This window comes from Pholis gunnellus, assembly GCF_910591455.1.
Source record: "Pholis gunnellus genome assembly, chromosome: 7".
Classification (NCBI taxonomy): domain Eukaryota; kingdom Metazoa; phylum Chordata; class Actinopteri; order Perciformes; family Pholidae; genus Pholis; species Pholis gunnellus.
Genome location: NC_136533.1, coordinates 7,669,152 through 7,692,105, shown reverse-complemented (window position 1 = coordinate 7,692,105; position 22,954 = coordinate 7,669,152). Strand labels below are relative to the sequence as shown.

At 44.0% G+C, this 22,954-nt stretch overlaps 1 protein-coding gene across 1 annotated transcript; it reads right to left on the bottom strand.

Moving 5' to 3' along the window:
• Positions 1-24: 24 nt before the first annotated feature.
• On the bottom strand, positions 25-21,714 carry tubgcp6 (tubulin gamma complex component 6). The gene is made up of 25 exons (XM_079162549.1): positions 21,429-21,714; positions 20,359-21,179; positions 20,058-20,221; positions 19,602-19,815; positions 18,484-18,642; positions 18,052-18,173; positions 17,822-17,885; positions 17,612-17,721; positions 17,360-17,451; positions 15,716-15,855; positions 13,358-13,507; positions 12,647-12,728; positions 12,001-12,089; positions 11,298-11,413; positions 10,136-10,274; positions 9,942-10,040; positions 8,090-9,842; positions 7,380-7,535; positions 5,831-5,999; positions 4,985-5,126; positions 3,612-3,806; positions 2,903-3,035; positions 2,114-2,327; positions 701-894; positions 25-448 (listed from the first exon to the last, which is right to left on the bottom strand). Exons 2-25 carry the CDS (start codon positions 21,145-21,147, stop codon positions 357-359), a joined length of 5,577 nt encoding a protein of 1,858 aa, XP_079018675.1. The 5' UTR covers positions 21,148-21,179; positions 21,429-21,714; the 3' UTR covers positions 25-356.
• Between the last annotated feature and the right edge of the window lie 1,240 nt (positions 21,715-22,954).

Here is a 22,954-nt window from a genome sequence, read left to right as displayed (position 1 = left end):
AGCTGCAGGCACACCTGGGCGTGAGACTGTACAGTGGGCATTAGCATCATTAATTACAAACTTTAGCAGCATACAGGTTTAGAAGTAAAGCCATTAATCAAGCACATGGACATGGAGGTCAAAGCCTGCACATTGTTGAATGCATGCCCTAATGTAAAGAACAGGTGGGATTGAAGATATGTGTATTTAGACACCGACATGAAGGCCAGATGAACTGAATTTATTATATACGAGTATATATGATTATCTGTCTTACAAACATATCGGGGACTTTACAAATGTAACCACTCATGGTACACAGGCTCGGTATCTAACATGTATCAGGTTAAGTACTATAACACACAGCAGTACACGGCTCAGGAGTCTTTGTAGTAGTTGTTGAAGTTGATGCGAAGAAGGAAATCCTCTAGATGAGGCTGGTAGCCTCTGTTCACCAGCTTGGTCACCACTGAGAAGAAAAAGATATTTTTTTAGAAAAGTTCTATATCTGTAACTACAGTTAAGAACAATAAAGCAAAACCTCCAATTTAATTTAGTTAACTGCAGCAAATAAAAACTGATTTAACTAAAACATGTTCAACACGTTTGTAATTCACTGATTGATTGGTAATACTTTACAACATATGGTTTCATAATTGTAAACCTAAGCCACAGCCGAATCAAATCCCTTGATAAAAACATGAAAGTATTTAGTCATTACCTTTGAAAAGGAAGTGCGAGTAATACTTGAAGGTGTTGTACGACTGCTGCATGGCGATGAAGCTGGGGTGCACTGCTTCCCCCTGCTGGCTGCCCCAGGGCTGTGCGATCAGCTGGGCCCGAAACTTGAGGATGAGGCTGAAGATGCTGTGGATGATGTTCATGACCGGAGCCGCCTTCTCTGTCAGCAGACCCCTGGGGAGCCAGGAGAGTGCAAAGTTTAGGAAACAGGACAAGGAACTTTGAAATTACTTTTGAGACTGACACAGAAAAGTGTGATACTAACAACCTCTCCTAATGAGATTAAATCATTCATTGGGTTCAGAAGTCAGTCTCACATCCAGCTGGAATTATAATCAACTCGGTACGAGGAGGTTGAATTAATTTTAAATGAAATTATGGCTGCAGAGAGATCCACTTCAACTCAGAGCCTGAAGAAATCCTTTCACTCTCCTGAATGTTTCTGCGTTTTGTCAAGTTGTAGCCGGAAATCCTGGTCTAAATCAGACTTCTGCTGTAGTTTTGACTCCTTCTGTATTTGAAGGGTCCCAAAGAGGTGCACCCAGTAGGGCTGCAAGTTTATCTTTATTTATCGCTTGATCTAAAGCTTTTTTTTCAGCTCTGTTACTCGGACTCTATTATCCATACCAGAGATGAACCAAACTCATCTGGACCAGTGCCTGAATGAGCCTAAAGCCGATACCCAGACCGCTTTACAAGGTTACATCACCACTATTGGATTGTTGGATTGACCGATATCTGAGATGAGAACACATCGAATGTTCAGTTTGGAGAATCTGTCTCTTTAGCATGTTACAGCGTTCATTCAACACAATGTTATAAACCTTAACTTTAGTTGTTGCTGCAAAATACCCCCATTCATCACAAAACAGTTTGACAATTAGGGGTATTACATGTAAACATATCATAAAATTCCAATTTAATGTATTTTAATTCAGGCAGCCACATCAGCAAATTCTATAAAAAGGTTAAAAATACAAATCCATGAGAGTTTGATACTAAACTTCGCTAAAAGGAATGTGTGTGGAGTGACTTTCTGTAAAGCATGCACTTCATATCTACTCCGTGTACCCAGGTGATGTGTTTTTGGTGCATTCAGCGTGAAACCTACTTCCTATAGATTATGCATGCAATCTTTGAGTGTACAAGGTTATCTGTGCCTGCTCTCACACGGGGTGCAGAGGCTAAACGCTGATAACACTGAACGCTGTTGGAAAGTTTCAAATGCATTTCATTCAAGGGGAGACAAGGACATTTGGTCTTGTTCCAAAATGTCCTCTCCAATGCAATATATTAAAAGAGAAATATCATCTATCACCGAGTCTGTGCACAGAGATAACAGCAGGCATTATACTGTAATAAACACTGACACGTATACAGTCCCGGCCCCCACCTGAAGATGGCTCTGTTGAGGTAGTCTGCGTGCATGCGGTGGATGGCGTCCAGGTCACTGGCGGAGGCCAGCTTGGCTGTGAACTCGCTCCAGGACACTTGCAGGATCTGGTTGGCGATGTATGCCTGCATCACCTTGACAAAATGCTGCATCTCATGTCGGTACAGCTGCAGCTGATGAAACTGCACCGAGCGACCCGCTCCCTTCACCAGCGCTGAGGGAAACAAAGGCGGCAACGCGTCATGATCAGTGCCGCAGGGACTACAAAAGAAACCTTTGCTGGTTACAGACATTAAAATGTGAACATCTGCAGCTTTTCTGTGTCATATCACAGCAAAATCCATAACTCTGTATTCCCGCCGGTCAGATATTTGAGCTCACTTTGGGCTCATTCATTCTTAATGAAAATAATTGATAGTTAAAGCACAGGCAGGTTCTTGGTTCATTGTATTATCATTACATCTTATAGTCAAAAAATGCATTCTGAGTTTGTATTATGTAATAATCCACATTTTCCCCCGGTGATCAGTAATATTGTTGTTCTGGTCGGTGGAGTTTACATCGCTCTAATACTTTGTTTTCCCTTCAGGATATCCATCTAAGTAGTCCGTGTGCAGGCTTCCACTGATCAATACTACCCACTGAAGCACACTATTTTACAACAGTCCCACTGCTGTCAGAAGAGCTTTGTATGAATAAAACATAAATGAATGGCAGTATTCACCTCGATGCATATTTCATAAACAGGAATAGTCTCAGAGCCTGAATCCACGGATCCCACCTTCTCACCTGTTCTCTTGAGGTGGAACCAGACTTCCCGAAGGCTCCACACCATGTGTTTGAGCTGCAGCAGGAACGAGAACAGACGGTTGTACTTGTTCATGCAGCTGTCCGTGATGATGATGTTCAACGGCCAGTCCACCTGGGAGATGACACGAAGGGGACGAGACGGGGGAGGGGGTGTGAGAGTGTGAAAGAAAAAAGGAAGGAAAAAGGAACAAGGAGTTAGGAATAACAGGTAAAAGGGAGAGTGAGGAATGAGGCGAGGAGAAAGGTGTGAGAGCAAGGATGTTGAGAAAGGAGGTGAGAGGGTTGTGAAGGGAAGACAGAGCGGGGGCGGGGGGGGGATGAGGAAAAGATATATGAGGAGAGAAAGTGTGGAGCAAAAAGACATAAGAGATAAAGATACGGAAAGGAGGAGGAGATTCAAACATTTAAAAGATGAAGATTCAGCAGGACAGTCGGGAGGGTGAAGAATACACAGAACAAGAGCAGAGGACAACATGTGCAGCATTAGTCACTGTACGTGTCATCCAAAACACTCGACTCCAATCAATCTACAAGCTCCAAACATTTAAGTGTGCGATAAGCTCATTTTGCACACCCAGGGCCGCTTGTCAAAACGTGACGGGTTGTCACATTCCAGCTGCCACTCACGGCCGAGACAAACGCGCCCACGCACCGTTAACACGCGGCCCATTGAAACACGCGGCCTGACCTTGTAGCGCAGCTCCAGGCAGTTGAGGGAGTCGGGGGCGTGCGGGTGGAAGGTCTCTGGGAGGAAGCGCAGGGCGAAGGTGAAGTTCCCGGCTAACGGGGTGTCCCCGTGGAGGCTGTACTGCAGGGCCTTACTGAGGATGGAGTTCAGGACCAGGGGGGTCAGCAGCTCGCCGGGGGTCTGGCCATTGCCCAGCTGGGGGGGGAGGAGGAGACATTTAGTTAAATAAATACACAAAAGGTCAAACACAGATTACTCGCCGATCTTTTCAAGGCCCACGAGCTGGCAGGTTTTCATCCCAAGCAAACACTGCGTGTAGCTGATTGCTATGATTGGCTCGCTTTCCGGTTGAAGGTGTGCTAATCAGCGAGATCAGCTGGTGTAGCGTTTGGCGGGAACAAAAACCTTCTGTCTCACGGGCCTCAGGGGACAGACGTACATGAATGTGTCTGCAGAACAGCAGCACCAATGTGTTAGCAAAGGATGTGCTCGTTATTTCACGACAGGAAGCTTTGGGCTTATCGGAAGTAGGCTCGGAATCTAGGCCCTCATCTTTACGGAGAGTTTCAGCTCATTGTTTAGCGGTACGAGCCCACAACTTTACTATTTTGGGTCACTCTCACCACTCTCAGAACGTGGTTTTCAGCCGCAATAGAGAGCCATTTCAGTCAAAAAAGCTCTAAAAACCAACAGGTAATTCCCTCAGGAGCTGGTAGAATAAATATTTGGACTTGAATATTAGAGACTCGAAATAAATGAATATGTCACTCTGTAACTGCTGAACGTGTAAGTACGTCAATGTTTGCTTAACAAGTTCACTAAATTTGTGACCAAATGTCAATTTTGTATCCACAAGGAGCCAGGCTGTAAACTAAATATTGACATGTTGATACGCTGGACGTCTTAGCAAACCGAGCCAGCTTACACATCCAGCAGAGGAGCAACATCATCATTCATTTGGAGCAGCATCTCTGGCCACCTGATGAATGTACCTTCTTAATATCAATATAAAAATATGAATAAGAGCACACAGGCTCTAGTCTTTAGCGAGTCGAGTAACTTCCTCTAGAGAACTGGCCTCTACCTGTGGCGCATACACTTTTAGATAGCGGCTAACTCTGGGTATTACTCAGCCTGGTACTTTATGCACACATTCATTTAGTTTACAAGGTTACCTGCTGATAACACTAAATACATGCAGGGCTGCTCAACTAAAAAAACAAATGTGTTAGTTTAAAAATGCGTTGCATTGAAGAGGAGACGAGGACATTTGGCCTCGTTCCAAGAAGATCTCTCTCTCGTCCTTTTGCTAGAATGCAACAAATAGATAAACACGTTCTGCACAGAGAGGAACACTGTTAAAAGAGCTTCACCTTTTCAAAGAGCAGATCGCTGAGGGACTGGGCGAACTCGCCGTCCTCCATCAGCAGGAAGTGGCGCAGCGCCTCAAAGTGCCTCTCCACCCCCAACTCCACAAAGAAGTAGTCCACCACTGCCTTGTTCACCAAAGACACGCTGGGGACGGAAGGTGGAGGAGAGAATGACCGAGAAGAGAAGAGAGCAGCTTTGACACAAAAAAGAAATCAGGACGGAAATTTATGCTGACTTGCATATTTGATACAGGTTGTGAGGATGAGCTCAGGGGATAAACCGGTGTTTCACTTTTCAGATGACTTCCGCTTTAAATTATTAAATATATAACAGTGGGATTTAAGGGAGACTGTCAGCAGAGAAGATACAAAAATAGAGTTGAAAATCTCTGACACACTCCACCGTGTCGTCTAAGCACAGGATAAAAATGTGTTCATAAAAGTTTAGAGCTATGAATTCCACTGCTTAACACACTGCACCCCCCTCTGTGTGCAGAAAGGGACGAGAAAGCCATTTCTTTACACACAAAGGCTAAACTGCACAGTGTGCAGAAACACCGCATTGAAGACTGACAAGCTCGTCTGGATCTCTGATGGAATTTCAAAAAACGGGGGGAAAAAAGGTTCCTACGAAGATGGAAAGTAATAGGAATTTAAATTCTTCCTCCGGTGCAGAATGTGCACTCCACTACAGTTTAAGTGGCCTGAAGTGGCAGAAAAATGAGGAGATCAGTGAGAGCCTCACACCTGCATTTCACTTAAACAGAGTCTTCCAGCTTCTCCCTCAGACACTCAAACTTATAAACAATACGTTGTATATGTACACTTTCCTCCTGTCAAGACACTCACTGTGTGATGAGCGGGGTGGTGACGGCCTGTTTTATCAGAACTGGCAGGGAAACCATCTCGCTGAGTTGGACAGCAGTGGTGTCCGTGGCCCTGCGGAGCGTGGGGTCCGCGGGGAGTCCCCAGGGGCCCCGAGTCACCTGCGTCAGCAGCTGACACTCGGGGGACGAAGCTGTGCGAGAGGGAAGATGACGGACGTGTTCGCTGAATAAGTATCACTCTCACTACAGCAGAGCGCTGTGTGAAAAACAACAGCATGTATGGTGACAGTGGAAGTAAGAAGAAGCGACATCCTAGTATGAGGATGCAAAGGTTTGAATATAAAAAGATCAAGTTTAGTAGGATCAAAACATGCGTATTTGGGCTTTTTACCATTTTCTAAAACGATGAATTGATAATGAAAAGAATCGTCAGTCATAAGCAGTGCTAAAACTCTAAAAAGGTCATTAAATGTGTTATTTTGTCCACCGTCTACATTTTCAGTAACGCTCCCTAAATGATCACGGCTCCTGACTTTGATCGGTAGTGTGGAAGATGTCTTCGGCTGACGGATTTCATGGAGACCCTGGAAGCCGGCATGAAAAATAGCAGCGTGACACACTGAGTGAAGAAGACGAGCCATGATGCATCTCACCCAGACATGAAGCAGACTTAACACCCTAATGAAATATCACTGCTTTGTATACAACCTCTGTGCCGGCTGAGGGAGTAAATATTAAACAGCCCCTGGACACATGGAAAAAGGGCTCGTTTTAATTGATGACGTAAGCTCCACTACGGTGTATCATTTCTTTCACAATTTCACGTAATGTTTTGCTTCTATTTCACAAGATGTGATTTCAGAAACATCAAAGGACGTTTAACAGGCTGCACATACTGTACAAGCCACCTTTCACCGTGAAGATATGCTCGTAGTGTTCGATGTAGGCTGCAGGAGAACATTTCATCGTCTGACTGATGATCTGTAGCGCAGGCTACAACCCTTTCTGTTACTAAATTAATGGATTAAGCTTTGTTTTAGGGGTTTAGTCTCATCTCACCAAGTCCACAAGAAAAGGCAACACTCCAAGCAGAGTTATTGTACTGTAGAAAAACTCAATTTATGGGCCAAATAATTTACTTTTGTTCATTTCATTTATGATCGGAGTACAGTACCTACTTTACTTGGGTTGTGCTGTAAAATGAGCCCACGTGAATTGTTGAAATAAGGATTTAATTAACGTTTAGGCCTCTGCTACTCAGATTTATATGTATGGGGTTCAGAGCAGTAGAGGATCTGTATTCAACATTCAACAGAACTGCAGTTCCTCCTCTACAGTCACAATGTGGAGGTCCTCAAGGCTCTGTTTTGGATCCCCCTGTTTTCTATTTAGACGATCTGTTTGTTATTATTTGTCGTAATGTTATACATTGTGTCGAGAATCATGACCTGACTGCCCACATTCCCCTTAGTATGTACAAAAATTATGACGTCATCAACTTCACATTGTCCACAAGTACTATGTGCCAAAGGAACCATTCAGCTTTGTCCCGTTATACGTTATTAACTGACCCATTAGGTTGTAGCAGTCTTCGTACTGTTCCACCTCGTACTGAGCACACAAAGCCAGGAGGTATTCCTGCTCAGACTTTTCTCCAGGAGACAAGCCTGCTGCCCAGGACCCCATGAGCTCCACCAGCTGCTCTCCAGGGCCGTCCGACTTAGAGCCTGAAGAAAGATGTAAAACAATAGATCACAGTTTTCAGTGATGAGTGATATGTACATATAAATCAGACTTTGTGACGTTGTGACTGTCTAGAGAACTCTGACTCATATATTTTGGGACTGCCCAAAAACTACTGCACGTTCTATTCTTTGCAACATAGGAAACATTGATCTAAGATATCTGTTAAGGATAAAGCGCAAAGATATAAATCAGTCTCCGGGTCAAAGCAGCAACCTCTAACATATTGCATAGTGGAGTGAAAGAATTAATTTGGTTTGTGTGAAGAAGAATATTAAAGCAATTTAACCGCAACTGGAATTAGAAGTATTTATGAAGAAAACAATTATGTCTTCAATTAAATTTATTTTATTCATAATTTTTACTAATATCATCTCCTCTATGTATGCAAGTTGTTCTGTTTTGTCTTAAGTTGATGCAATAAAAATAAAGTAAAAATATAAGAGTGAGTTTATTGATTTGGATCACATTTGCATCAAAGATAGTAAGCTGTAGATAGTTGCTTCAGAATGTGCATCACTCAGATATTATTCATTACCTTTAACATCTTCATTGTCTTCTGTCTTGACCACGCACCCAACCGCAAGTGAAGAATCTGATGAGTGGCCATAAGTGCTGCCAGGTAGTGCAGCGGGTTGCGCGTCTGTCCCAAACACCACACAACCCCCCCCCATCGCCGAATCAGAGGAGTGACCGTAGACGCTGCCGGGTAGCGGTGAAAGTTTGTGTTCATCTCCTGAAACTACACATCCAGTAACCAACCCGGAGTCTGAGGAGTGACCAAAGGAGCTTCCAGGGAGAGCAGCCGAGGCGGGTTGAGCTCCAGACACCACACAGCCCGACTGAAGCATGCAGTCCGAGGAATGCCCATGTTTACTGTAACGAGGTCTTTCTTCAGGTATGTTGGACACAAACTCACCCACTTTAATATTAGCATCAGAGGAGTGACCGTGGATGCTGGGAGAAGGAAGTAGTGCAACAGCATCCGAGATGTTTTCTCCGACCTTAATGTGGCCGTCTGAACTGTGACCATGAACATTGGCAGAGTGCAGAGGGGCAACAGCATCCGAGATGTTTTCTCCAACTTTAATGTGGGAGTCTGAACTGTGACCATGAACATTGGCGGAGGGCAGAAAGGCTACTACTTCTGAAACGTGCTCACCGACTTTGATGTGGGCATCTGAGGCATGACCATGGACATTTTGAGAGAGACGAGGAGCCACGAACTCTGCGACATTTTCCCCGACTTTAATGTGAGCATCAGAAGAGTGGCCGTGAACACTGACGGAAGGTAGAGGCGCATCGACTTCCGACATATGTTCTCCAATCTTGATGTGTGAATCCGATGCCTGGCCATGGGCATTAGGGGATGGAAGGGGAGCGGTTACCTCTGATGCGAGCTGTCGGACATTTATGTGAGCATCAGAGGAAAGTCCATGGAGGCTGGATGAAGGCTGACGGGCAACGGCATCTGAAACCAGCTCTCCAGCTGTTAGGGGATCGCTGGAGACATGACTGTTTGGCAAAGAAATATTATCACCAGCTTTATCTTGAACATCTGAGCTGTGGTCATGACCATTATCCTTGCCACTTCGTTCTGGTGCAACAACATCATCTTTAGTAGCCTCAACAGATTTACCCTCGTCCTCATTTCCCTCAACTATGCTTTCTAAATTCCCAATTATCGGTTCTATCATAGATGCAACTTCCGTCTGCTTGTTTTTTGCCTTTGAGCCACTCCCATCCTCCAGCTGCACTGTGGCTTGAGAGGGATGCCCATAAATGCTTGCTTTGAAAGTATCCCGGGTCTCCTCTGGGGTGTATTGGCCCAGAGGAAAGCTGGATTTGGAGGCTTGGCCAAAGGGGCTGGATTTGGGGAGACCATCCTGGGATTGAGACACGTTCTCGCCAATGGGGATGTGGGAAAAAGAGGGATGGTTGTGGAACAAGTCAGTCTGACCTGCAGGTCCCCAGCAAGGCCGTGGCTGGACCAAGGCTTGGCCGGTGATGCCCTCAAGTGGACTAAAGGGGGCACTGAAGTCATAGTCTACTAGTTGTGCTGTAGGACACACTTCAGGAAGGTCAGAGCCGATCTCCTGTAGTGCGGCGTCTACCTGCTGACTGCCAGGATTCGGTGACTTGGGGAGACAATCCTTGATGTTGTTGTCCTCAGAGATGAGGACAGGGTCAAGTGTTAAGGTGGGTGAAGATGGGTCAGGTGGTGCTGACACAGCACCACATGCTTGAGTCTCCGCTGGCTGCTGTTCAGTCTGATCCTGACTGGGAGGTTCCTGTTAGGAGAAGATGCTAATGAGCACACACTTCCAAGGAGCATAACGGAGTGGAAATAAATGGGGATTTATGTTGAGAAACAGGTTGTGTTGTCATACCAGTGTTGGTTGTGGTGTAGTCTGTTGAGCTGAGGGAACAGGTGGGAACACTTCCACGGGAGGTCTCTCCTGGCCTAATGGATACTTCTTCAGCATCGACTGGAAAGGAGTCACGAGAGTCCGCTTAAGCTTACCTCCCTTTCCTTAAATAATCATAATAAATATCTTGTTTCCTAAGTTAATTCAATACACACCTGAGTCTGCTCCCTGTCATGCATGAAGAACTGAGCCCTGGCTTCGTCGAGTCTCATACGCTGCACCTGCCACAGGGCCCGTCTCTCTCTGCGAGCTGCTTCCTCTGAGAGACGGCTGTACTGATCTATCAGCTCCTTCCTACAACGTGGGTGCAGGAACACACACGTTACGGGTAAATATTCTGGTTGAGGGTTTCATCCAGAGCAACTTGCAGTAAATGCTTTTCTAGGAATGTCACATGAAGCTAAAAATGACGAATAAAAGGCCAATCTAAATATCCCAGAGTCTAAAAGGATGTCTTCAAACGTCTTGTTTTGTCGCGCTCTAATGTTGTGATACATGATTGTTGAGGATCAAATAAGCAACGTCGTATTTAAGGGATTGTGCTTTTTAACCACAGGTCATTCAGTCACCAGGGGGCTTTGCTTTAGCTAGCTCTTCCTAAACACAGATTGACAGATTTTTCCAAGAAGTCTGATATTTCATCGTACAATAAATAACGTCTTATTTGAACACTGAATCATTTATATTTAAATTGGAGAGCAAATCATCCAGCAATCAGTATTCTTTGTACTCTGGGAAGATAAGCTTTCATGTGCATGTGCTGATAAGCGTATTGGTCTGCAATAAGCTTGATGTGTGCTTTCAGGCTTTGTGTTGGCTCTCAATTCAATTATGAGCAATTTCCTTCACCAATTGTCAGCCACTTCAATGATCTATAGTCGACTAATCAGTAAAGGCCAGTACAATATGAAATGTAAGTTCCTCAATGAAACACAGTTATTAAATCTGGAAACTTTGTAACAAATTCTACTGCGAGGCAGGAATAGCAAACAGAGCCACGGTGAACGGGTTAAGTTAAGAAGCAGGTAATCTCCTCATTGAGCCAGCTATCAACTTTTAGCCATCTTATGGAAATCCATTTGTGCCACGCTCGCATTACAGGCTCTGAGCATATTTGCTCCTGCTGCGGCATCGTGCTGCACGGTCATTCGGCACAAGCCCAGCTGCTGTAATATCCCACGCAGATGGAGTTGAAGTCCCATCGTGTTTGCACATGGTCGGTTCATATATTCTAGACCAAATAAATTCTTAACAGGGAATAATCAATCATCAATAAAACATTTGCATCTCGGGTAGCGGCTGTAAAAGCAGTCAGACCTGGCTCTCTGCTCCAGTTGCTGCTCCAGGGCTTGGAGTCTTTTTTCTCGATCCCTCAGCTCTCTGGCAAAGCCGAAGTCATCCTCCTCCTGCCGCTTCTGGGCTACGCTGCGACACTGGAGCACACAAACGCACACAAACACACACAAACGTATCATTGATTTCACTTTCTAAAATCGGCTTCAAAAGCAATGGGTGGTGGATAGTATGAATCAGAATTTCTGTTTTTATTCTCACCCTGACAGATGTGTTCATTTGAAAGTGGCTATAATCAATATAATTATAAAAACAAGTATATATGCTGCGCCCCTTTGGTTTTACAGGTTTTTACGGCGAGTTTTAGCTCAATATTTAGCCCAACTTTACTGATTTGGTTCACTCTAATAGCACCATTATGGCAACAGCAGGCAGCTGTTTTCTGCGAAAAATTCTCCCCAAAAAAAGAACTGTACAACACCTGCTCAGCACCAAATGATAGACAAACACAGTATCAGTGACTAACTGGTGGACATAGTGGAACATTTAGCAGCTAAAGAGCCAAACAGTTCCCAGAGGAGTTGGTAGAGACAAAACAACCCAAATGCTCCGTGTCTGCTAGATGTGTAAATGCTAACGAGATTCTGTGCTCACAACCTGTTTCCCCGCTTCAAAGTGGCCCCAAAAAATATTTTTGTCTCTCTCACACACACACACACACACACACCTCTTGTTCCTGCTCCAGGTGCTGTTTCATTTCCTCAAAACGCTCCCTCTTCTTGGCCTCGTCAGCCAGACGAAGTGACACCTGGCGCCCTGCAGGAGCGGAGAGAAATAACAGTGGGCTGCTTACCCCCCCCACATAGAAAAGTACATCATCTCTCACTCTCACTCTCTCTCTCACACACTCACACACACACACACACACACACACACACACACAACCATCTGCCTCACGCAAACTCACACAAACACCTCTGCTGAGACATGCACGGAGCATCAGGACAGACCCCCCCCCCCCCCCCTTTGCCACACATCTTTTTGGAGTAATAAATGATGTGAGGAGTTTGCTAAGCTGTGCGAGCGATGATGAGATTTCACAGCCTACAGTGCTGTGAGCCATTGGAAAGCATTAGCCCTGTGCATCTCTGCTGCTCTCCTGAGAGGAATGGCTGTAGCCGAAGGACACTCTCGTAGTCAAGAGTGAAGAAACAAGTGTGGGTTATAAAGGGTGTGCATATACATCAAGCAGTATATAAAGTGATACTCACAGCGTGTGTGTGTGTGTGTGTGTGTGTGTGTGTGTGTGTGTGTGTGTGTGTGTGTGTGTGTGTGTGTGTGTGTGTGTGTGTGTGTGTGTGTGTAACACTAACCGCGAATGCTCTCCAGGGATTTGGCCGCTGACTCTCTGACCTGATTGATCAGCTCCTGGCGTGCCTGCTCCACTCGCTGGGCCTTACGATAGACAGACAAGAAATCATCATTAACAAAGATCCCCCCCCACCACCACCACACCTCTGCCAGTCAGCACTGCCAGCAGCACACAGGATATAGGTCATACACACCAGGTTGTTACACTAAATCAAGCAGCGAGCAAGCCCCACACTTCAGCTGCATCATTATAATGACTCGCTGCTGAAAGTCTCAGTACTTAAGGGGCAGTGTCACCATCATGGATCATGTTAAAGGAAATAAATAAATAAATAAATAAAAAGAGAGAGCGAGAGCGAGAGAGAGAGAGAGAGAGAGAGAGAGAGAGAGAGAGAGAGAAGAAAAGGCTTAAGGACAATACCTGTGTAATGACTTGTCTTGCTACAGGTTTGACTTCTCTTAAGCTTCCATTGATTTTTTTAAATACATTCTAGTCAGCTATCAGTGATATAATGCTGTCTTTATTAAAGTAATACACCATGTTGACTGCCATGTCTACTTACATCCTTACATCGTTCTTCAAGCTAATTTGACCAAAGCTCTTGACAGATATAACTGATGAGAAGCAATATTAACAAAAGCTTCAGAAGCAATCGGTTTAAAACGCATCCCAGGTGAGATGCTACTTGCGTGGGAACAATGAGTGTCAGTACTTGCTCCTCCCTGCTGATGGCGCTGTGCTTGGCAACCCTCTCCATGCGTCCGCGATACACAGCGCAGTCCCTCTCGATCTCCTCCACCTCCCGGAGGGAGAAGGTGACGGCAATGCGAGGCACCGGCAGCTCCGACCAGCAGATGTAGTGCTGTGGACACGCAGGAAACAGAAAGCCAATCAGAGGCTCATTGTTTTCAAGTCTTGCTTTGGTGTTTTACCCACCTTGGACCCCCAAAGGTCGTTTTTTTGCACTCACAACTATGAATACTGTTGATTAATTTGCCCAACATTTTCTTGATTAATTGATTGGTCTATTAAACCTCAGGAAGGAGTGCAACGTGTCTTTACCATCATGGAGGACAAAAGCAACTGGAATCAGTAAATATTTGCCATTTCGGCATCAGAATAGTCGATTCATTTTCCGTTAATCAAATGATTGATTAATAGACTGATTGTTGCAGCTCTAGCACCGTTTGTAACTAAAAATGTACAATCAGCTGGAGAAGAAAGTAATGTTCCTCGTAGTGTATCGTCTGTTGGAAAATTATTTTGAATAACTAACTGGTGTCTACAAAACATTGGGTGTTTCATTCGAAACATCCGCCATAACACACTCTTTTCTGAAAAGAACATTATCTTTTAGCCGACCGAGTAGCTCTTAAATAGGACATTAGTAAAGTTCCTTTCACTTTTGTATGTTATCGAGATCATTTCACATCCGGCAGTATGTCCAGGAATAGCGGACTAAAATTAGCACACAGAGAAACACTGTAGTTACAGAATGCCAATTAGTCCGGAGCATGAGCCCTGCGGTTTAGGTCAGGTAGGTCGAGTCGTAAAAAACCCGAACGTGCTCGTGAATTAGCAGGTGAGTCACAGAGAACTGAGGAGATTAAATACAATTAGATTACACAAATACGTCAACGCTTCACTGACGCTTTCCATTTGCCGGGCATGCTAAGCTTCCTGTCACCATGCCAAGTGTAGGGGTCCATTCATATACAAGGACATGTGCACGCTAAGGCTGTTAAGCAGGCGCTTTGCAGAGAGCAGTGCTGGGAGTCACACAGTAACTCACAGCGACACACAGACTGTTTCTAGTGCACAATAACAACGGTTTTACCACACAGACAGTTCCGATATATGCCAGATATTGCAGGAATATCATCTAGATTTCAAACAAATAGTTGATTAGGCCATTGACAGAAAATAGATCCGCAACAATTTGATTGATAATTGCAGCAAATTTGAAGCAATAGTGTCAAAAATGTTTTGTTCCTGCTTCTAAAATGTGAGAAAACAAAAAGCAATTGGAGACAGCAGCTTGGATTCCAAGACCAAACAATTAAGCAAGAAAAACAAATCGGCATATTAAATATATATTAAAATAATTGTTATTTGCAGCACTAATATCTGTTCCATTTAGGGCTGCATCCAGTGATTCCTTTAATTATTGATTAATCTGCCAATTTTTCAATTGTCTATAAAATATCAAGGAGGACTGAAAAAATGCTCAGAACTTGTGTGACATCTTCAGATGTCCTGCTTTGTCTGGCCAACAGTCCAAACCTCAAACATATTCTGTTTAAATTGATACAAAACGGAGAAAAGCATCAAATCCTCATATTTTAGGAATATTTTTAGGGAATGCATTAGGGTTACTCTAGGGTTAGCATTTAAAAAAAAGTTGGCAATAATATGTCTGTAGATCGACTTTTAGTTTTAATCAACTAATCGTTTCACCCGAGCATACATCACGATAGCGCCGCTGTCACAAACGAGGAACGTATATATTTCTAAAATGGCAATATTAGTTTATTTTATCAAAGCAGGACTCAAAGTCTGCAGTAGCGGAGAGCGGAACAGTTCAGAGTTCAAACGTCTGCACTGAATGATAAAAACATCTCTGCGTCAGTACAACAAGACAATCCATCACAATACTGATGCACGTCTTTTGATAACGTTTTGCAGGAGCCCGTGGCCCCATATGTTGCAGCATTGATTATTTGTCCAAACATCTTTAGGCAGTATTGACTTCCAGATGTTGTTGAAGCATGATGTGGCAACTAGATAATTGTGGGGTGCGTGTGGACGGCTGAGCCTATCTCTGAGCCAACTCAATACATTGAATGACTGAGAAAAGCAAGAAAAAAAGCAATCAAATATGGCAGGGTTATCTAAAGGTTTATCGTTTTATCTGCCAAATGTATTCACAGCAAACACCCGTCAAAGATTCTCTTTGTACTGAATAAATTAAGACTTAATTAGGTTATACGCATTAATATCTTTACAGAACGTTCAGCTGCTTAAAATCCCCCATCTGCATACATGAATGTGTTAAATGTGCAAAACAAACCTGCGGGCAGCAGATCTTGAGGAGGTTGATGGTCTTCCCACAGACGTACACGTCATTGCCGAAGTGTTTCAGGAAGATGGGCACACAATCCTCCACGTCCTTTGAGATCAGAGTGTAGCCTTGGACCCAGAAGTGTTTGTCTGCAAAGAAGCAAAGACGCCGCCCTGTTACATGCTGCTCTACTATTCAGACCAAGTGGTTTTACGGCTCCATTATGCCTCCGACAACAGTACAACACAAAAAAAAAAAAAGAAAGACGTAACTGTGGTGTCGTATTATTCAGCCTGCACCAGGCATAAAACTTTCCCTCATTAGTATGACTTACGGGGCATGGCAAAACTCTGGTCGCTTGAATTAACACTTGGAAATTGTTAGCGCTTAGCTCAGTGATCCTAAACAAAAAGCATAAGAGAACACGAACACAGCGAGCTTCGAGAACTCTTTACAGAAAGCCTGCGGCTTGCCAAGAAAGCTTAGCCGCTGATTGCTTCCCCGGGCCGACGGACTTCTGAGGAGAACAATGACATTTGTGTGTCCTCCAAAAAAAAAAGAAAAAAAAAAAAAAAGAGCGGGAGCAAGAAGTGCAGAGGTTCACTGCAGAAGCTGATGAGGTGTAGCCGATGAGCAAATGAACCTCTGAGCCAGACAAAGCCGAGGTGATAGCCTGACCTTGAATGGGGTGTTGCGAACATACAATATTTGGACAGGCTATGATGATTCATATAAAACTATATTTATGGAGTAATGGAGCAATTACAGAGTGGACTCATTTGGGGAACAGGTTTCCATTAGGATTATAATTTGCTTACAAATAAGTCCCTCATACAGGGCTGAAGCTAACCATTGTCGGTTCATTTGCAGATTATTTTCTTGATTAATCGGTTGGTCGTTACATTTCTGTAAATAGTGAAAAAAGGCCCTTAACATTTTGCGACAGCTAATATTTTCAAATGTAGTTTTGTTTGAAACTTGTGAGTTGATCTCTGGTCAACACAAGATTTAAAGTGTGAACTTTAAATCTGTGTAAACTCAGTTTTAACAGATCCGTCGATTGAAACTAATCGATTACTGTTAGTCGACTAAGAAAGACTTCAGATGATCACCTGGATATTGTGATGGCCATTTGTTTCTGTTTTCTGACAATTACATTTTGCCTTGGGCTGTAACAAATCCATGCGTCTTTAAATAAATATTAATGTTAAAATATGAAAACAGGTTAAATCTTACAGACGGGTCTGTATGTATCTGCTGGGCAAGAATAAAAAAATAAGTCAGCTAGTCCAGATTTGTCAAGGGCAAGTACAAGAGAAGACATTTTAAATTATAATAATAATGTATTTGAGAAAATGTTTCAGCCAGCATGGCGTACTAACTGAAGAGAATGAGGGAACATGTTTGTCTTCTTTCTGTCCCTGTGGCTTACTGAGATGGCTCTGGGTCCAACGCTGCGGTAGCTGATTTTGTTTCCCACTGATTATCATCCAATAACTTCATGACATTCTTTATAGACACAAGGACGAATATAACTAGGCAATAAAGGCAGTAATGAAATCAATTGTTTTTTTCTGCTAGACAATCTGTCGGGCAGGCTTTCCATCTTCAGAACCTGCTGACGGAGGACGGCGTGTGTTCGTGTCGTCTCACCTCTGAAGCAGAGATAGTCCTCATTGACCTGGATCATGAATTCTCCATAAACGTCCCGAAACACGCCACTATACACCCAGTCAGACACAAACCTAAGGAGAGTACGGGGGGGGGGGAAACAGTCACACCCAGTCCTGACAGAAAAATATAGAAAGAGCAAGGCCTGCATAGCAATGAGGTAAAGTCACTTCTTTTGGGTTGTATCATTTGGCTTTGAAGACACATGTCTGCATGAGGAGCGTAGTGACTGACCGTGTATACGGTTCACAGCTGCTCTTCAGCAGCGACAGCAGGACCGGATAGTTCTCGTTGCTGCAGTTATTCTGTGCTTCGTTGTACAGGTAGGACAGCATTTTAACACCCTGAGGAGAGCCACATGACACTGAGCCGACATCCCATCTGATAGGCTAAACACAGCCGTGATGGATGACATTTTGCAGTAAGAAGAAAAATAACACTCACCACAGGGAAGGTAGCCTGGCCTGCACCTAAAGGCCCATCAACACAGCACAGCTCTGACAGGTACCTTCGATTAAAAGAAAGCAGGCTGGTTGTTGTTTTTTTGATGGGATGATATCGACATCAAGGTCCTTTAGGACACGACTGTACTGCCGACTGAGTGAGGTTGATGTTCAAAACAGTGAAATTAGTACTAGAGACATAAAGGCGAAAAGAAGCAGCTTTGACCTCACCTTAGTTGGCGGCCCACTTTGCGGAAGAGGAAGCCAATGGTCAACAGGCTGAGGGTGGGAGGAGTGCTGAGAACACAAGCCCTGTAGTAATGCAGATACTTCCGCAGGCCACCTGTAAAAGCCTTCGAGAGAAACACAATGTTATCTATGACGGCGCTAAACCACTGAAATTGTCACGATACATTCAGTACAGATAATAGAAAAAGCACTTTTGCACATTTGGACTTATTGTGATGTTGGATATTTTTGCCCCTGGTGTACAAAAACTTTTTCTTACACGATCATATTTGTGTTTATAGATTTTTTTGTGTGAATGAATTATTTGTCTCAAATTGCCACAACAATGGCAACAACAAAAGTTCCGTGCAGAGCAGAGAAGGCCGGGGTAAAATGTGCGTTCTCAACGGTATTAATGATGATTATGCAACTTACCTGAAAGACGAGGCCTCTTTTGTCGGCACTCTGCAGAGCAAAGCGACTGAGCCTCAAGTAGTGGGTGCCGTGCTGGGCCAGCTCCCCCAAGAGACGAGACACACTCTCCGGAGAGGCTCCTGACACGCACACGCCGGGTCTCACGTCAAACTGAACACTCTGCGAAGGAGATTACATATTTACAAATGGCGGACAAAATACAACGAACAACCTTCAATAAGTCCTACAGCGAAGACCGTCTTTGAAAAGCTGATAATATAGATTTTTTTCTTGAGAGTCACCTCCATGGTGATTTCTGAAGGCACGGTTTGTGGTGTTATTATATTAGACCGCAATACATAATCAGGAGTTTATTATGCTGTCCTCTTCATGCTTTGCTTTATGAGATCTGGATAGAAACGGTCCCAGACAGGACCCTTCTGGGACGACAGAAATAACAGACAATGTTTCGCAATCTAGCACAACACTACCACAAAGCGCAGCCTCTAGGATTACCTTTGAGTTTAATAAACAGTCTCAACAAAACTTCTTATATTAGAAGCCTTGCAGACGTTGCATAACGCAGGACTAAGGTATTAGATTAGGTTAGTTTGTAGGTGTTTATGATATTGTGTTACCTCTTCTACCAGCCTGCTTGTTGTTGATAAAATCTGCTAGGGAGCGAGAACACAAGGGGGTAAAAAAAGGGAATAAGGATTTAAATAACTAAAATCTTCTGGAGATATAAAAACGTAATGGGAAACAATAAAGCAACAGAAGAGCTCTCCTGTGGTTTTGTTTTTTGCATGAGGACTATTTTCATTTATTTCCTCATCTTGTAATGTATCTTGTCAGACGACTAACTGTGCTTGACACTGCCACATTATTTCTTTTTGTAGTTTTGCGGTAATATGCTTTTATAAACCAACTGGGTTTCTTGTTTATATATCGCACAGATTGTCCATTGATTCTGCTCTCAGTTTCTCTTCTCTCTTGTGTTTCTTTTTGTAATTGTTGTCACGGTGCTTTTATCACCTCGTTCCCTTTTATCGTCTCAGTCTGACAGACTCCCAAAAGCAACAGATCAACTGCATTTTATTGCATTTAGGAGGCCGATAAATGAATATAATGAAATGCACCTGGTTGAGAGGGAAGGTCGTGGACGCCACTCCGATCAAGACGTTGAGAAGGTCAAATACCAGCTGTGCCTGAGAGTCCAGGGGCAGCGGGAGGAGAGGAGAGGGTGTAGCCGTGCTGACCACCCTCATCTCGCCCTCCCACAGACGATAAAGTTGGTCAAAGGCCTCCCTGCCTCCCTCTGTCAGATAGAGTGACTCTCTTTTCCCCGGTGGGCTAGTAGGAACAAAAATGTAAAATGTTGTGTTTTTAAACATGTTAGATTGCTGTAAATTAGATCTCTTTGGGTTTGGACTTTTTGTCTGACAAAAAAAGTTGATCACCTTAAATTTCTGATATTTTACAGACTAAATGATTCATCAATTAATCAAAAATAATTGACCAATTAATAATTCCCCTCCCACGTTAAATGTAACTGTTGGTTGATTGAATAGATCTATGTACAAGTTTCTATGTACCAGCCAACAGACTCCCAGCAGCGGCGTCTTCCAGGCTCAAACGTGCGCACCGCCTCCCATATATCAACGTCTGGAATGGGGCTGGTCTCTGACTGAGAGTCTGGGGTCATGTTGGAAGCGGACTGGAAGCCCTCATCCTCAGACTGATCCAAAGACGAGGGGACCTGCACAGACAACAATTAATCCTGAGGATGCCATTGCATAACACTGGGGTTTAATCCTTATTCAAAGAAATTGTGCCAACAACAACAACTGTCAAAGTGCATTCGCTTAGATATTAGAAAAAGACATTGTTTCATACCCTTATAGCCAGCCCAGTTACATCAATATTACTGGGAATAGGAGGCAGGTCCAGTCTTATGTCGATGTCTGAGGTGCGAGTGTGCTGCAGTGCTCCAAACAGCGTCATCCTGGTCTCCCTCTCAAATCTTTCTTCCGTTTCCAATTTAGTTCTCAGAGCCAGCAGCCCTGTGCCTGGAGGGGCGCCCATCAACCTCAGAGTTCCACACAAACTCTCCAAAGTCCCCCATTCCTCCCCGCACACTAGACCCCACGCCCGGGCCTCCAGCCTCTGCAGCTCCTCGCTCTGGTAGCTCCAGGGCCGAGGCCTCCGCAGCACGGGCCTCTCTCGTCTCATGTAGTCCCTGCTAAAAGAGGTTGGGGGTGGAGGTGCCGAACCGGCTAGATGCACCAACAGCTCGAGGACTGCGTCTATCTCCTTCAGGCCAGAGGAGGCTCCCTCCATCAGCATCCCCAGCTGCTCCTCCAACCTCTCTGCCTCCTCTCGGCATCCCGCCACCCGCAAGTCAAAGCATATCATCAGGATTCTGTTTTTGGGCGGTGTGTTAGCTGTGACACTCGCTCCTGAGGCAGACCCTTTGGTGGTGTCATCTTGAAACAGCTTAGACAGCAGCGAGCCGTAAGCACACTTCTTGAGGGCTCTGCGGAAACCTTCTCTTGAGACTCCCCCCAGGGCACGACGCTTCCAGGACACCCCTGACAGGCTGCAGTCACACAGGGCCCCCAGCAGCTCAGTGATGCTGCTGCTGTTGCAGCTGGACTTCATGTGGTTGTTGGGGCTCGAGTACATGGTGGCACAGTTACCTCAGCGAAAATGGATTTCTGTTGCAAGAAATTATAGTAAACATCAATTGAGATTTCAGGAACTATACATGCTTACAGTCCAACAAAAACAAACTAGTTAACTAGACGTTAACGTCAGTTTTAAGTTAGATGAATTACACCAGCTAACGGTAACTAGCTAGCTAAGCCAACATGTAGCTAGCTCATAATACTGTAACGTTTTATCAAACTGCATATTATTGAAATAGTCAGCCCAGTTCCAAAACAATGCTTCTTGAGATTATTTACCCTCTCGCGATGGTCTGTTTTTCGTTGATTCAGAGTGACAGCTTCAATCTCGCATCCACCCCAAGTGACTCCTTCCAGTGCATGCTAGCGTTTGTTATTAGCAAGCCCCCAACTAGCTAACGTTAGCTGTCCTGCTTAGCTTGTGTGGCAAGCATGCGAAACCTAGTGGGTGTGTCCCCTTCACAGCTCCCAAATGTCTTTATTATTCAGTGGTTGCTTGTTCCGGCACATTAGTGCCAGTTAATATGATGTACTGTTGTTGTCGCTAGCTAATTGCTAGCTAGATGCTTCATTCATCTTCCATCATTTACCGCGAGGCTACGAAACATTTAGAATCTGCCCCCTTGAATCTGATTGGACAATAGAGATTTCAGACTCCGGTGATTGGCTGTTGTAGAAGCCACGCTGATTGGTCAGAGGTGTTAGTCAATCATAGAAAGGCACTTTGCTGCGTTCAGGTAACACGGGGGAAACTGTAGATATGAGCTTCCCCCCTGTTAGCGCCTGTCATCGACAAATACATTTACATGCAGGATTGCAACGTTTGGCTCGTTTTGAAATTGAATACGAAATCAATCTCTAACTGCTAGTGTGACTAGTAACTGTTAGTAAGCAAAATAACCAACAAAAGCAACCGGTATTTACGGAACTCAGTCACTCCGTTGACATATACCGTATTGTCTCTCCCATGAGCCTGAATGCAGCAGAAGAGTATTCGAGCAAATTTTGCGCGGGACTCAGAAACTCATCGACACAGTTATGGACAAACCTGCAGCTTTCTTCCTTACGGCATGGGGTTCACACACATAAACTGTGTTTTCCATGTACAGGTTAACACACTTGCTTGTAGAATATGGTGTCTAGATTTCCGTTGATTAAATATCTGTAGTTCATCATCATCAGGCAGGAATGACAGCACTTCATGCATTCTTCAGCAATGCCCTTTGCGTAATTACGCACTGGTCTGAATCATTGAATTAAATAATGGGTTCAACTTTGGTCTAGTTTATCTTAATACAGCCCGTGCGGAATGTGAAACATTCACTGGTCGCTGTATATGGTTCTTCTGTCCATACTGGCCATGATAGAAAACCAATAACCAACAGTCTTTGTTCTGTGCAAAAATGCAGCTTGTTCCAAAGTTCAGCAGAAGCCAGAATGAGATAATGTTTAAAATTGAAGTGGATTTTGTCCCTCATCTCTTACATTGGTGTTGCAACATGTGGGATTTGCCCAGTAGGTACAGGAGGAATGCTTACAACAAGCAATAAGTTGTATAACATTAACTTGTATAACGTGTAGTAACATTCCCGGGCATGTCAATATTGTTGTAAGACTGACTTGAAAGAAAAAATCCTTATATTTGACCACATTATGATTGGCATTGTAAACAACCTGCTGTTTTAGGCTATTGTTTGAAGTTAAAGGCTTTCTCATTTTAAAATGTCTCAAAGGTTTTTAATAGTTTTTTTATTACAGGTCTCTTTGAAAATATAGTGGATAATATTTTACTTTTACTCCAAGTT